The sequence below is a fragment of the Leptonychotes weddellii genome, chromosome 8 (assembly GCF_054177405.1).
Source record: "Leptonychotes weddellii isolate Sample4059 chromosome 8, ASM5417740v2, whole genome shotgun sequence".
In the NCBI taxonomy this organism is placed as follows: Eukaryota; Metazoa; Chordata; class Mammalia; order Carnivora; family Phocidae; genus Leptonychotes; species Leptonychotes weddellii.
The window spans coordinates 74,904,737-74,919,309 of record NC_138376.1 but is presented as its reverse complement, the minus strand read 5'-3'; the positions used below and the strand labels follow the sequence as shown (position 1 = coordinate 74,919,309).

At 34.7% G+C, this 14,573-nt stretch overlaps 1 protein-coding gene across 10 annotated transcripts in view; it reads left to right on the top strand.

Annotated features, from left to right (window-relative positions):
- The window catches only part of USP45 (ubiquitin specific peptidase 45), a 71,592-nt gene that overhangs the window by 46,212 nt on the left and 10,807 nt on the right, over window positions 1-14,573 (top strand). For 4 of the 10 annotated variants that reach the window (XM_006730215.3, XM_081828701.1, XM_081828702.1 and 1 more), the window contains 5 exons: window positions 7,424-7,505; window positions 9,462-9,553; window positions 10,770-10,826; window positions 11,170-11,313; window positions 13,004-13,676. In XM_006730215.3, coding sequence (XP_006730278.1) covers window positions 7,424-7,505; window positions 9,462-9,553; window positions 10,770-10,826; window positions 11,170-11,313; window positions 13,004-13,676 — 1,048 coding nt within the window. Of the gene's footprint in view, window positions 1-7,423; window positions 7,506-9,461; window positions 9,554-10,769; window positions 10,827-11,169; window positions 11,314-13,003; window positions 13,677-14,573 lie in introns of those variants that run through there. The other 6 variants (XR_014147820.1, XM_031024717.2, XM_081828706.1 and 3 more) reach the window with 3 other exon arrangements.

Genomic DNA, 14,573 nt, shown 5'->3' with positions numbered 1-14,573 from the left:
TGTGTGTGTGTGTGTGTGTGCGCGCGCGCGCGCCGCGTGTCTCTTTTTTTTTTAACTTAAATGGTTCAAAGCATGACTCTCAACAATGAGAGGCTGTAGATAGACCTAAACTCATTTATTTTATTCAACTTGATGAATTACCTATTAATTAACTCCTTTAACAGTTTAGAGAATATAAATTTGTGGCTAAGATACAATAAAAAAGCAAATGTCTAATAGTTTAAAAGTTAATAATTTAAACAACTCCATTGTTTTTATTCCTTTTTAAGAGTTTGATATTATAGTTTACATTTCTGAAAATGGCAAAGACTCGTTAAATCATATTGAAAGTCATGTTTGAATTAGTAAAATATTCAAATTGTAAAATAAATTTATAGACTTATAACTTGGTTTAGAGTTCTTTATCTTTGCTGGCTGGAGAGACTTTTTACAGTTATACTAAATATTTACAGGTGAATATGGTATTTATTGGAATCTTTATTTAAGTCCATTCTCCTGCATGGAATTCATACCATTCTAATTTATTTTCATTCAGTCAATTCTTTTTTAAAGGTATGAAAGTCAGCTTTAGCTCAGACAGTATCTGAATTATATCAATTTTCAAATTTATTGTGTCTGAATTGAAGATTATTTCACTATTTAATAGCTTTGGGACATATTTTATGATTTTGATTTTCTTCACATATATTTCAAGATAGTATGACATGGCACAGATTGCTGTATGTTTACTTTTATACCCTACTTTGTATATATTTAAGTTTTTGAATCTTGCATCAACTTTCAAAATATACTTGAAGAGAATAGTGAGCAGTTCTAGGAAATATAATGTGCTGATCTTAGGCTGGTTAATAAATGAAACTCAGTTTCACAATTATTGGGGGAAGGTATCAGACACTTACCATGAAATGTATCCTATATACAGAAGAATGTATGCAGATATATATACAGTTTAAAGCATAATATAAAGAAAAGTAATTTACCACTAGAAACCTTCCTCACCATCACACCCAGAGTTAAAAAAAAATAGAATGTTTTAGTGCCATAGAAGCCACCTGTTCTTTCTTTTCAAATATGTGTTCCTCATCAGAGGGAACGACTTTTTTTTTACTTTTACAGTAATCATTTCATTGTCTTATAGTTTTGAGAGCGATCTGTGTATGCTTAAACAATTAGATTGTTTAGTTTTGCATAACTGGTTAGCAAGCACAAACCTATTGTCATTATTGGATGAAGGCTCCCAAAAGAAGAGGGACTGAGAGAATCTCTGGAACATAGTTTGGCTTTGGCGTCCCAGAATTTCTAAGAGTTCTTTCTGGGGGAAGTCAGTGGGCAAGGTCATGAATGTGTTCTGAGCCATGCTTCTCCAAGCAACTGACAGAGTTATAGGAGAGACCAGGTGCTAGCTCTCTGGTCCAAAAACGTTAAAGGCTGCTCCGTATTTTCTGCTTCTGAGTTCATCATGACCCACCTCTTTGCTCTCAGGAATAGGTCAGAGCAGAACGACTTTGGGTTAGGTAATGTGTATACTCTGCTGATCCACAGCAGAGCATGGGGAGAATAAGGACAGTAGCAGCTCATTCCCCATATATTCTGTTCTCAGATTTAAAACATGGTACAGTAGCAGAGGGGATCTTAGTGTTGACAGTGTGTCTGTCTCCTGGTCTCACTGCTTCAGTATGGGTTGGTTGCCTCCCACATTGGATGTACAGGTGTCGTTCTGGAGTTCCCACTAACTGTGCTTCTGGGAATTCTCTTGCCTCTCTTATGCATTGGCCCTGCTGTTGCCCGTAAACTATGTTGTCTGTCTTGTTTATGCTCTCCTTTGGTGGTGGTGGTGGTGGTATGTGTGTGTGTGTGTATTTTTCTCCTTTCTTTATTCAGAAGGTGGCATATATTACATGAACACTTTCTGCAGTTTTGCAGTTTTGTCTTTTTTCACTTAATTGTAACAGTCTTTTCATATCAGAAGATAGGAAGCTTCTCTCTCTCTCTTTTTTTTTTTACCTGAAGATATCAAACCAGTGTCTTAGTGATTCTCCCTTATATGTATGTTTCCAGTGTTTTTGCTTTTATGCGTAATGCTGTGATGAATAAGGTATTTGTGTTATTTTGCATGTGTGTTAGTATATCTGCATACATATAGAAATGAGATTGCTGGATCAAATGATCTGTCCATTTGTAATTTTGATATCCTCCATAGGCATACAATTTTCACTTCTGTTAGCTACATGCCATGTAAGGGAGTCTCTTTCCCCACAGCACCACCAAAAGACTGTTCTGTCAAACTTTCTAATTTTTACCAATCAGCTGGGTAGAAAAATGCATCTCAGGGTGGTTTTAGTATACATTTCTCCTTGAATGAAGCTGAATATCTTTTCCTCTGTTCCTATTTTTTACCCCTTTTTCTGCTGAGTTCTGATCCTTTGCTGATTTCTAAAAGCTTTTTGTATACTAGGAGAGAATATATTTCCAAGTTTGTCATTTGTGTCTTGATTTTGCTTATAATTTGGCAGCGTATTTTTTTTTAGGTAAAAAAGTTTAAAAATTTTTTGGTTTTGAATTTAACAGTCTTTTATTTTAAAAGCCTTCTGGATATTGAGTCATGGTTAAAAAAGGCATTCCCACTCCTAGGTTATAAAAGAATTTCCCCATGTTTTCTCCTAGTACTTTATAATTCATTTTTAGATTTAAATCTTGATCTATTGAGGTTTATCCTGTTCCCAGAATATTTCCTTTTTTCCCATTTGACTATCCTACGGTTATCCACACTGTATAGTATGCTTTTCCCGCTAAATTGGTAACACCCTAATTATACTAATTTTTCATATGTATTTGGGCTTATTTCTCAACTTGCCCTTGATTCTGTTTGCTTATCTTTTTGATTATTAGGATCATACTTTAAATTATGAAGGTTTAAATGCATTTTTCTTTATATAATCAACCACATTTTATTAATTTCAAAATGAAAGTCTAGATCTCCATATTACCTATTTTGCCTTAAGCTCTGTTATTCTCTGTTTGGAATAGTAACTTGCAAAGGAAACTTTGGCATATTTTCTCTTCCTTTCATGCATCAGTCACAGACTTTCTCTACATATGAAATCTCTTCATTAATGGCTGGTGGGACCTCCTTCTTGATACACTTTCTTCCCTTTGAAAAGGACTAAAAAAAAATCTAACATCATCGTCTTTATCATCTTACTCCACTCTATCCTTTCCAAGGGCAAAGAGTCTATAGAGCACATTCCAGAATTGCATCTCTCTTTCCCTCTCTCTTTTTTTATGCTGCAGTCTGTTTATTCATTTTATTGTTTTTTCCTCAATTTTTAATATTTTGAAGTATAATTGACATCTTACTTTCAGGTGTACAACATTGATTGTATACAATTGTTGTATACATTACTCAGTGCTCACCATAAGTATAGTCACCATCTGTCACTATACAACATTATTACAATATTATTGAGTATATTCCCTATGCTGTACTTTTCATTTCCATGACTTATTTATTTTATAACTGGAAGTTTGTACCTCTTAATCCTCTTTATCTATTTTGCCCATCCTCTTACTCCCTCCCCTCTGGCAACCACCAGTTTGTTTTCTGAATTTAAGAATCTGTTTATTTGTTTGTTCATTTTGTTTTTTAGATTCCACATATAAGTGAAATCTTTTTTTTAAATTAATATGATGAAGGCACTGAAGTTTTTTAATTTAAATTCAATTAGCCAACATATAGTACATCACTAGTTTTTGATGTAGTGTTCAGTGATTCATTAGTTGCATACAATACCCAGTGCTCATTACATCATGTGCCCTCCTTAATGCCCATCATCTGGTTACCCCATCCTTCCACCCACCTCCCTTTCCACAACGCTCAGTTTGTTTCCAGGGTCAGGAGTCTCTCATAGTTTGTCTCCCTCTCTGATTTCTTCCCATTCAGATTTTCCTCCCTGTCCCTATGATCCTCCATGCTATTCCTTATATTCCACATATAAATGAAACCATATAATTGTCTTTCTCTGACTTATTTCACTCAGCATAATACCCTCCAGTTCCATCCATGTTGATGTAGAAGTTGGGTATTCATCCTTTCTGATGGCTGAGTAATATTCCATTGTATATATGGACCGCATCTTCTTTATCCATTCATCTGTTGAGGGACATCTCGCTCCTTCCACAGTTTGGCTATTGTGGACATTGCTGCTATGAACATTGGGGTGCATGTGCCCCTTCTTTTCATTACATCTGTATCTTCGGGGTGAATACCCAGTAGTGCAATTGCTGGGTCGTAGGGTAGCTCTATTTTTAACTTCTTGAGGAACCTCCATACTGTTTTCCAGAGTGCTGTACCAGATTCCATATATAAGTGAGATCTTATGGTATTTATCATTTTCTGTCTGACTTATCTCATTTATCATAATACCCTTCAGGTTCCTTCATGTTTTTGCAAATGGCAAGATTTCATTCTTTTTTATGGCCAAGTAATTATTGCATTGTATGTTCCATTAGAACATTTTCTTTATTCATTCATCTATTGATGGACACGTGGCTGCTTCCATATCTTGTCTATTGTAAATAACACTACAATAAACATAGGGGTGCATATATCTTTTCAAATTAGTGTTTTTGTTTTCTTTGGGTAAATACCCACTAGTGAGGGGCACCTGGGTAGCTCAGTCAGTTAAGCATCTGCCTTCGGCTCAGGTCATGATCCCAGGGTCCTGGGATCGAGCCCCACATCGGGCTCCCTGCTCGCGGGGAGCCTGCTTCTCTCTCTCCTCTCTGCTCATACTCTCTCTTGCTATCTCTCTCTCAAATAAGTAAGTAAATAAATAAATCTTTAAAAAAATACCCACTAGTAGAACTACTGGATCATATGGTATTTCTATTTTTAATTTTTTGAGGAATCTCCATACTGTTTTCTACAGTGGCTGCACTAAACTTATGTTTCCACCAACAGTGCACAAGGGTTCCTTTTTCTCCACATCCTTACCAACACTTGTTATTTCTTGTCTTTTTGATATTAGCCATTCTGACTGGTGTGAGGTAATATCTCGTGGCAGGTTTGATTTGTATTTCCCTGATGACTACTGATATTGAACATCTTTTTATGTGTCTGTCTACCATCTGTATGGCTTCTTTGGAAAAACGCCTCTTCAGGTCCTTTGCCCATTTTTTAATGCATTTTAATAAATCTAATGGGACCAGTCATTTGTCACTACACTTCCTGTTCCCCCCCACCGATTTTTCATTGCTATTCTTATTTATTCCTCCATATCTAGTTTAGGACTAATCTCCCCCTTCAATCTCTCACATTAAAAAAAAAAAAAAACCTATTGCTATTTTTACTGGAATTATGTTAAATTCATAAATTTAGGGGGCAAGATTGAAATGTTTATTTAGGACCCATTGAAGAACATGGTGTGTCTTTCCATTTGATCAAGTTTTCTTTTGTGTCTTTCAGTAGTGTTTTTAAGTTTTCCTCATTTAGATCTTACACAACCCTTAAGTTTATTCGTTATTTTATCTTTTTAGTTGTTATTATAAATGGGGCATTTTCTTCCATTGCTTCTAACTGGTTTTTGTTTGTCTGTGTGAAGACTATTGACTTCATTATATTTATATACCCCATATCAAATTCTTTTATTATTTATAGTAGTTTTTCATTTCAGTTTGTTCTTTTGGCTTTTCCAAGTAAAAAGTCATATCATCTGCAAATAATTTTATCTCCTTTATAATTTTTATACTCTGAGATTTATTTTTCTATCAAATGCATTGACTAGAACACTAATACAGTCCTAAATAATAGTAATAAATCAAGGGATTTAATCTTAAATAATGTTTTGCTTCTTATATCTATTAATATGATGGCTTGTATGAATAGATTTCCTAATATCCCTGCATTACTAGAACAAAAGTCTTAATGATAGTGTATTATTTTAATGTGCTTCTGTATTTTATTTAGAATTTTTTTCATACGTGATGTTGGTGTGTGTTGTATATGTTCTCTGTCAGCTTTGATACCAATATTATGCTTCATGAAAATAATTTGGAGGCTTCCCTTTTTTATGCTCTGGAACATATGTTTAGTGGCATTCCTCTGTCAAAAGTTAGGGCTTGGAACTTTTTGTACGGAGTTACTGTGTAACACCATTCTTCTCTTTCTGCCCATTCACCTACCTCATGAAAGCTGGAAGGTACTCTCTCTCTTCTGGAACTCATTTCCTGGAAAATTATCTAATTTTTTCTGAATTTTCAAATGTAATTACATGAGAGTGGAGCAAAGTAGTCTCTCATGATTACTTAAAATATCCTTAATTTTGTTAGTGGTTTCCTTTTTCTTAGGTGTGATGTTAATGCTTTTCATCCTTACTTTGATTAAGATTGACTAGTAAGTTTATTTATCCCCCACCCAAAAATCAGCTTTTGATTCATTTATTAGTCTCTTCAATTTATATACTTTTGTCTTCATTAACTCTTTTGTTGAGTTTTGTTATTTACTTTCGTTCAGCTTTGATATTCTTTTTCTAAATTTATGATGTGGCTGCTTAATTTGTTTTTATTCTATTCAATTGATTTAAATATTTAAGGCTGTGAATTTTCTGAACAGTGGAAAGTGTCTGTATTCTGGTATGTAGTACTTTTATGATTCTCTGGCAAGTCTGCAGTTTGAGTTTCATTTTTCTTTAATATAATATTTTTTTAAGAACAGAATTAGGTATCATTTTCAGGAAGTCCAGGTCAAACAGCGGTCTCACCTATGAAAACCTGTGATTAAGACTTTACTTAATTATCCTCCAGAAGTTTGTTTTTTTTTTTTTTTAACAAGCTTTTCTCTCACTGCACTGTAAAAATGTGAATTTGAGAAGATTAAATTCATCCACTAAGGAGGGACATAATTAGTATAAAAGATGATAATTTATTAGCTCAAATGTCTTTATTCTTGGAATCTGATTTTATTTCATTTTGAAAGTTTTCTGTGATATTGGATCTTTCCTGAAACATAAAGAGCTATGGAAACATATAGATCTTGTCATTTCCTTAGAGCTGCTAAAGACTTTAATACTAGTAATCATTATTGACAACTGAATTCAAATAAAAGGATAACTGATCAAGATTTGGGGTATTCTTGCTGTGGAAATTATTTGATGTTCTGGACTTTACTCATATAGGAATATATATAATCTAGGTGAAGATCATAGTGACCAGTTTAATAGCTTCTTATATAGTAAAATTTTTTCTTCAATAGATAAGAAATTCCACATGGTCTCTGTGTTACTTTTTGTCCTGATTAAAATGACACATCATTTTAGGGACAGAGTGGTAGAGTGTGGGAGAGGAGGGAAAAGAGGGAGAACTTACTCTAAACCTATAAGAATACATTCAAATATGGATTCTTACGAAATTCTTATTTGTTTTATAGAGAATACAAGCTAGCATTCTAAAAGCATTTAACAACCCAACTACTAAAACTGCTGATGATGATACTAGAAAAAAAGTCAAAGGTATGTTGATTCATTCACTGTTAAAACTTTCTCCTAGAAGAAAATTGTACGTTTCTTTTCAGGGGAAAAAGAACTGAGCATTATGTGAACTAATTCTGTAAAGTAGTGGCCTTAAAAGGAGAGTGTACTTACTCCAGTGGCTGCCAAGATAGTCTACTGGGTCATAGAAAGAAAATGTTAGAATGCGTCCATGTGAACTTTAAAAACTAAAACTAGTATCAAATATACAGACTGACACTGATAACCCTAATGTGAAGTATCCTAAGGGAGACTTGAAAGGTTGTGGAAAGCAGCAGCCTCGCTGGGAGTTCCGTTTCATCATATTGTGTCATTTTGCAGTTGACCTATGCTTGGATAAGTGGATTTATGGATATTATACAGTTTTAACTAGTCAGAATGCTTAGGTGTTCCAAAGATTGGTTGGAGAGAGTACTAAATCAAACATACATGTCTACTTTACTTCTAGTGTCGACTCTTCATCAGCCAAAGTCTGAGGCAAAACCAGTGATTATCTAATCAAAGCTGATTATTTATAATTATCAGTATTTAAGTGTGGGCTTACAGCTCATGATATGAGTGATTTACCTTGTCCTAACTGTATATTTTGTCTTCAGATATTAACTGATGCTGGTACAAAGTCATCATTTTTAAATGTTTAAAATATTATTTGCATTTTATTTATTTTCTTTTCTAACTTCTATTTATTTGTGGTATTATATATACACACTACATGTCTATAATTCATAAACAAACATACATATTGTGATTGTACATGCCCAAACTATATGCAGTGAAAGGTTCAAGATTTTTTTTTTTAATTACAGTATAGTTGACACACAGTGTTACATTAGTTTCATGTGAAGGGTTCAAGATGTTTTAAAATGTGGATTCTCAAGTATGCTTGGGGTTTTTTGTTTGTTTGTTTGTTTTGAGATAGTGCCATCTAGTGTATGTTTAGAATAACTGCCCAGTTTTTCTTTCCTTCCAGTTTTGTGTAATCTTTTCTATTTTCAATCCCTTGTACAATTTTCTTAATGAAATGTCTTAGTTTACATTAGTAACTTCTAAATAGTTATCATTATATTAAAAGATGTTTATTGATATGTCTATAAGTTGGCTGTGACATTCAATACTTCAAATAATGTTTTGAAATGACTAAATGTTGTTTGTATAAAATTTCAAGTTAGAGATCCAAAAAGGATAGAAGTTTGAAAGAGGAGTGAGGTTTGTTAATATATATTTTTTGTCATAATTTACTGTGGAAAGTTTTAAACATCTATTGAAATGGAGAGAATAGTATGATAGAACCTCGTGTACTCCTCACCCCTCTTAAACTACATTGAATTCATGGTGTATTATGTTTTATCTATGTTCTCCTAACTCCTGATTATTTTGAAGCAAATCACAGGCATGATTTTCTTTGATTTATAAATATTTCCCAAACACAATAATTTTACCATTTTATACTGAACGCACACATATGTGTGTGTGTGTGTGTGTAATGTTACTAATTGCCCAAATTAATTCTTCACGTTCTACTATGTTTACTTGTCTTTTACTACTCTGTTGTTTCCATAGTTATGGTCCAGGCATCTGTAGCCCTAAAAGCATAATCTTTTTCATCCCTCTGTCTACCTCTACGTTAGGTACAGAGGCTTTAAAGGGTTTAATGGGAGCAGTTGAGGTATGATCTGAACAGTGGTTATTGGTCTACCTATTTTGCCTCAAGTTTAAGAACTGTTCATTATTTCTTGGAGACTACTGTAGTTGATAATCAAATTTTCTCTATAGAATTGTAAAGGAGAAAGACATTATAACATCATACGATAAAATGTATTAAATGTATTGGACATCTGTCTTACTCAGATTTCCTTTGAATCAACAGAGAAAAAGCATGTTACATTGTTAGGTTGATGGTTGACATATTTTTTGCATTAAAAAGTATTATTTTTACAGCGTATGGAAGAGAAGGTGTGAAAATGAACTTCATAGATCGGATCTTTATTGGTGAATTAACTAGCACAGTCATGTGTGAAGAATGTGCAAATGTAGGTGCTTTGGAATTCACTTCAACATGGAATAGATTACAATCATCATTTGTTGTTTTCTTTCACATATAATCATCAGCATTTATTTTTATTAGTGACAGATGACTACGTAATAGATTTTAAAAGTCGTTAGATATATCCTTCACTCCCAGAGGAAGAACATAATTTATAATTTTTAAAGTGTTTTTTCCTCTCAACAAACCCGTGACGTTCTTTTAGCCTCCTTTAGTGTGCTGCAATGTGTTAGGTACTTGTTTGGATTGAAATGGAAGAGAAACTTCTGGGAAGGGAATAACTATGTCATATAACTATGCATTGCCCTAAAATATGATTCTAATAACTTAGGGTGATCTACCACATTTTATTTAAAGTTTACATTTATATAACTTGTTGAAGTTTTGTTTAAAGTAGACTCATCTTTGAATGTAATGATAATTTTTATTTTGAATGCCATCTGTACTTTAACAACAACTTAAAACACATAAACATTTTTATAGGTTTTCAATTATTTGGTAAGGAATATTTCTGAAAATGTATGGCTTAGAGTATGATAGGTGTAAACTTCTGTTAGATTTTAATCATAAAATGGAGAGTCTTTATGTCCATTTTCCTGTCCCAGATTATCGAGTACCTTTCTTTTCTCTCTAAGTCTTATAAAATCAGGATTATATGTTACATCTCCTTCTAGCGTGTCGTGTTGAAGCACAGCATTTATCAACATGATATTACTTAAATTTCTAGTATTTTCAACGTAGAAGTTGATTTCTGTCTCACAAGCTAGAGAGAATCTTTTTAAACAGAGCTCACCTAAGAAGCTACAAAACACAGTCAAGCGCTCTGGGTTTTTGTTTTTTTTTTTTAATACTTCTATTTGATTTATGTTGTGGCACAATTTCACCAAAAATATGTTTATATCTTTAGTTGATCGGTTTTATTAAACACAGTTAATTTAGAAGTTACTTTGAATATTATAAGTTAGTCGTATTGGCAATATTATAAAATTCAACTGGGTTGCATTTATTGAGGCTTTGGGATATTTTGTTTTGATTAACAATATGTGCTGCTCTACCCAATTAAAATCACTGTTTGTTCCAGGGATGTTTTTAAACTTGAAATTCTAAGTTGCCTGGGAAGTTTGATTTCTTTAAGACTTTACAAAACTACATTGTCTATATTAGAATTCTAACTGAATTTCTCAATATGTTTTCTTTTTAAGATCTCCTCTGTGAACGATCCCTTTATTGATATTTCACTTCCTATAATAGAAGAAAGGGTAAGGAGAAAAAAACTTAATAATGAGTCTTTTGTGAAGAGCATTTATTCATTCATATACTTAGACATTTGTTGAGCATGTTATCACATTATCTGAGAATCATTTTTTTATCTATGATAATGGAGTTCATAGAGTGTATTTGATACTGGGGTTTGTGTATATATGCATAAATTATGATATAGTTCTTACTCTCAGGGATTTCAAACCATTATGTTTTACAGTTTGAGAATTAATGTTAAGGAAATTATCTAATTTCACATGAGTTAGAAATTCAAAAAAGTAGGTGATATCCAGAATTTATTTCCTAAATAAGTTTTGTGTTATGTACATGGCATCTATATAGGTTTCAAAACCGGTACTTTTGGGAAGAATGAGTAAATATAGAAGTTCGCAGGCGACAGATAATGATCAGTACAGTGACACTGTTACTATAGAAAATACTTCTGAACCCAGAGCCACCAAGAACCAGTCTTCATCTAAAGATAAGGTAAGATTATATGCATTTGTGAGACATCTGTTTTAAAAAAACTTTTTAATAAGAAAAGTTTCAAAAATATACAAAAGTAGAGAGGTAGTGTTATAAACTCCCATGTACCTGTTTCTCAGATTCACAGGTATCAGATCATGGCTAATCGTATTTTATCTGTAGCTATCCCACATTCTCCCCCTCCCCATCTCATATTATTTTGAAATAATTCTGATATAAAAGATAAATACTATTTTTAAAGAAATAACCACAGTGCATCATCATACCTAAAAATATTAATAACTTTTTAATAGTGCCAACATCCAGTCATTATTTAAATTTCTGTAGTTGTCTCATAAATACCTTTTTTGTTTTTGCTTTCTAAGGTGTGCTTGAATTTAGGATCTAAAAAAGATCTATAGATTGCAGTTGATTGCCATCTCTTAATTGCATATCTCTTAGGTCTCGTTTAATCTACAGATTTCCCCCTCCCTTTCTCCCCTACTTTGCAATGTATTTGTTGAAGAAATTGGGTCATTTTTTTTTCCCAGGAATTTCTCACATTCCCACATTCAATAATAATTTATCTTGCTATTGCATTTCCATGGTGTTAACAGATTTCTTTGTTCCCTTTATTTCCTCTCTAAGGCAGTTCAATCTAAAGGCCTAATTAGGCTCAAGTTTTATTATTTGACTTTTGGCAAGAAAACATTTATTTAAAGTTTTATTTATTTATTTTTTGAGGGTTGGGGAGGGACAGAGGGAAAGAGAGGGGGAGAGAGAGAATCTTAAGCAGGCTCCACACCCAGTGTGGAGCCCAACATGGGGCTCGATCTCCCAACCCTGAGATCATGATCTGAGCGTAAATCAAGATTTGGATGCTCGGGTGCCTGGGTGGCTCAGTCGTTAAGCGTCTGCCTTCGCCTCAGGTCATGATCCCAGGGTCCTGGAATTGAGCCCTGCATTGGGCTCCCTGCTCAGTGGGAAGCCTGCTTCTCCCTCTCCTGCTCCCCCTGCTTGTGTACCCTCTCTCGCTGTCTCTCTCTCTGTCAAATAAATAAAATCTTAAAACAAAAAAAGAGTTGGATGCTCAACCAACTGAGACACCCAGGAGCCCCTTGGCAAGAAACCTTTTAACTGGCGGTGTATACTTCCACCAAGGAGATGCATGTAATATTTGATGTCTAATCTTTGATGTTACCAGTCACTGATGACCATTGTCTAGACCCATTATTTCACTAGGGACATAGCTGGTTGTTGAATTGTCCCATAAAAATTTAAAGAAATCAATCTAAATTTGCACTTCATTTTTTCAAAAAACTTTTTTTTATGTGATATGATTTGTACTAACTTAGCAAATTGATACATTATCAGAATTAGCTTTTTCTGTTACAATGCTCTTGAAGTGGCAGGACTCCAGAGAGTATGTACAAAGGTTTATAATTAAAAAGCCTCCCTCAGCTCTGTTCTACAAAGACCTGCTTCTTTCTCCACAGATAAGTAACCGCTATTGTGAGTTTCTTGTATAAAGATTAATTTTAAATTAGAACTATTTGTTATTCTATCTTCTATTGATTGCAGTTTAGGTAGATTTAGGAAATGGATTTCAGAGGGTCTAGGAAAAGTATTTATTTAATAATTGTGGAACGTGTAAATAAGACTTGCATTTATTTTCAGTAAGGTCACAAGATTCTTTTCTCTGAAAACACAGAATCACCTAGTTCATGGCAGAAAATGTGTAAGAAAATTGTCATCTGGAGAAGATAGAGCAGTCGTCATATGCCAGAAAAATGAGCACCTTGAGATGAACGGGGATTCCTCAGCATTTGCAAGCATCACGAATACCAAGTCGGCTCTGACTGAAAGCCCCACCGATGGCAGTGAGAAAGAGGCCAGCCGTTCTGAAAGTAGCGCTGATGCAGACAGCGAGGCTTCAGAATCCGAAAGTGCTTCTGAGCAGGCTATGTTGTTGAGGTCTAGCCGTGGATGCTGTGTGCGCCCGCATGCCCCCTCTCCCCAGCCGCCAGCAGCTGGACCACCCACCAGGGAGCCTGGCACTGGTGACAGGGGAGTGGCTGAAGCTATTTCCGAACTTCATCTGAGCCGCCCTGTAACTGGAGATAGAGATTTTGATAGAGAAAATAAGCCACCAAGTGTTCCAAATAGTTTATGTTCTTCAGAGGAGAAACATATGCTGTCTCCTCGCCCCCCAAATGCTTTTCAGACCCTTTCTCAGAGCTATGTAACTACTTCTAAAGAATGCTCACTTCAGTCCTGTCTCTACCAGTTTACATCTGTGGAATTACTAATGGGGAATAACAAGCTTCTGTGTGAGAATTGTGCTGAAAAGAAGCAGAGGTACCAAAAGGAAACCGGTTCCCCAGGTAAACATTTAGGTTTTTGTTTTTCTTAGTATTCACAGGGTATTTGATAGTCAATGACTAGTGGGTTATAGATCCTAAATAGAGGAACCTGAGAACCTTGTGCCTACACGTAAGCTGCTTGGAAGCAGGAATTATCTTTTTCATCGTTGTACCTCAGCACTGAAGACGGTGACTGGACTTCTAAATCGATTTTTGATGAAGTAAATTGAACAGGAAGTACCCATCTCTGCCTTGAAAAATGCAAATCCACAGAATCTTGTTTCGGGGTACTAGCTGTCTGAAATCTTTCCAGAAGAAATTTCCCTGGTACATCTGTAGCCTTGATATGGAGAGAATACTCCGATTCTTAGCGACTAGTTGTTTCAAAATGCAGGCTTTATAATTATTCAATTGTGGTGATGCCCATAGATCAGGAGATGGTTGCCGCTAGTTTGTTACATACAGTTCTGAAGAGGAGGGAGAACACTAAGCCATGCCATGCAGGGCCACATGGGGAAGGACCAGGGTTGGTCAGGAGGCAGAAGGAGTGAGGAGAAGACATGGACAAGAGCCTTTATTGTAGTTTCCAGGGAAGGAATTAGAATCAACAAGGTTTAGGATTGACTAGTTTTGAATAATTTCAGTGGGCTCTGGGGCATGGGGGCTGTCTCTAGTTGTATAGTACCTGACCCTAGTGTGATGAGGGCAGATGGATAGTGGCCTAGTGTATCAGAGCCCAATAAAGGAGGTGGTTGAGTATAGGCTTTGGATTGGTTGGTTTGCATATGAGAGGCACACTTACATTGTTTATTATATCTAGGAATTTGCTAGTTGTGGCTGAAGCCTTCCCTATAATGTCAGCAAGGCCCTAGGTATCAAAGTATCAGAATAAAGACATGTTTAATACACTAGTAATTA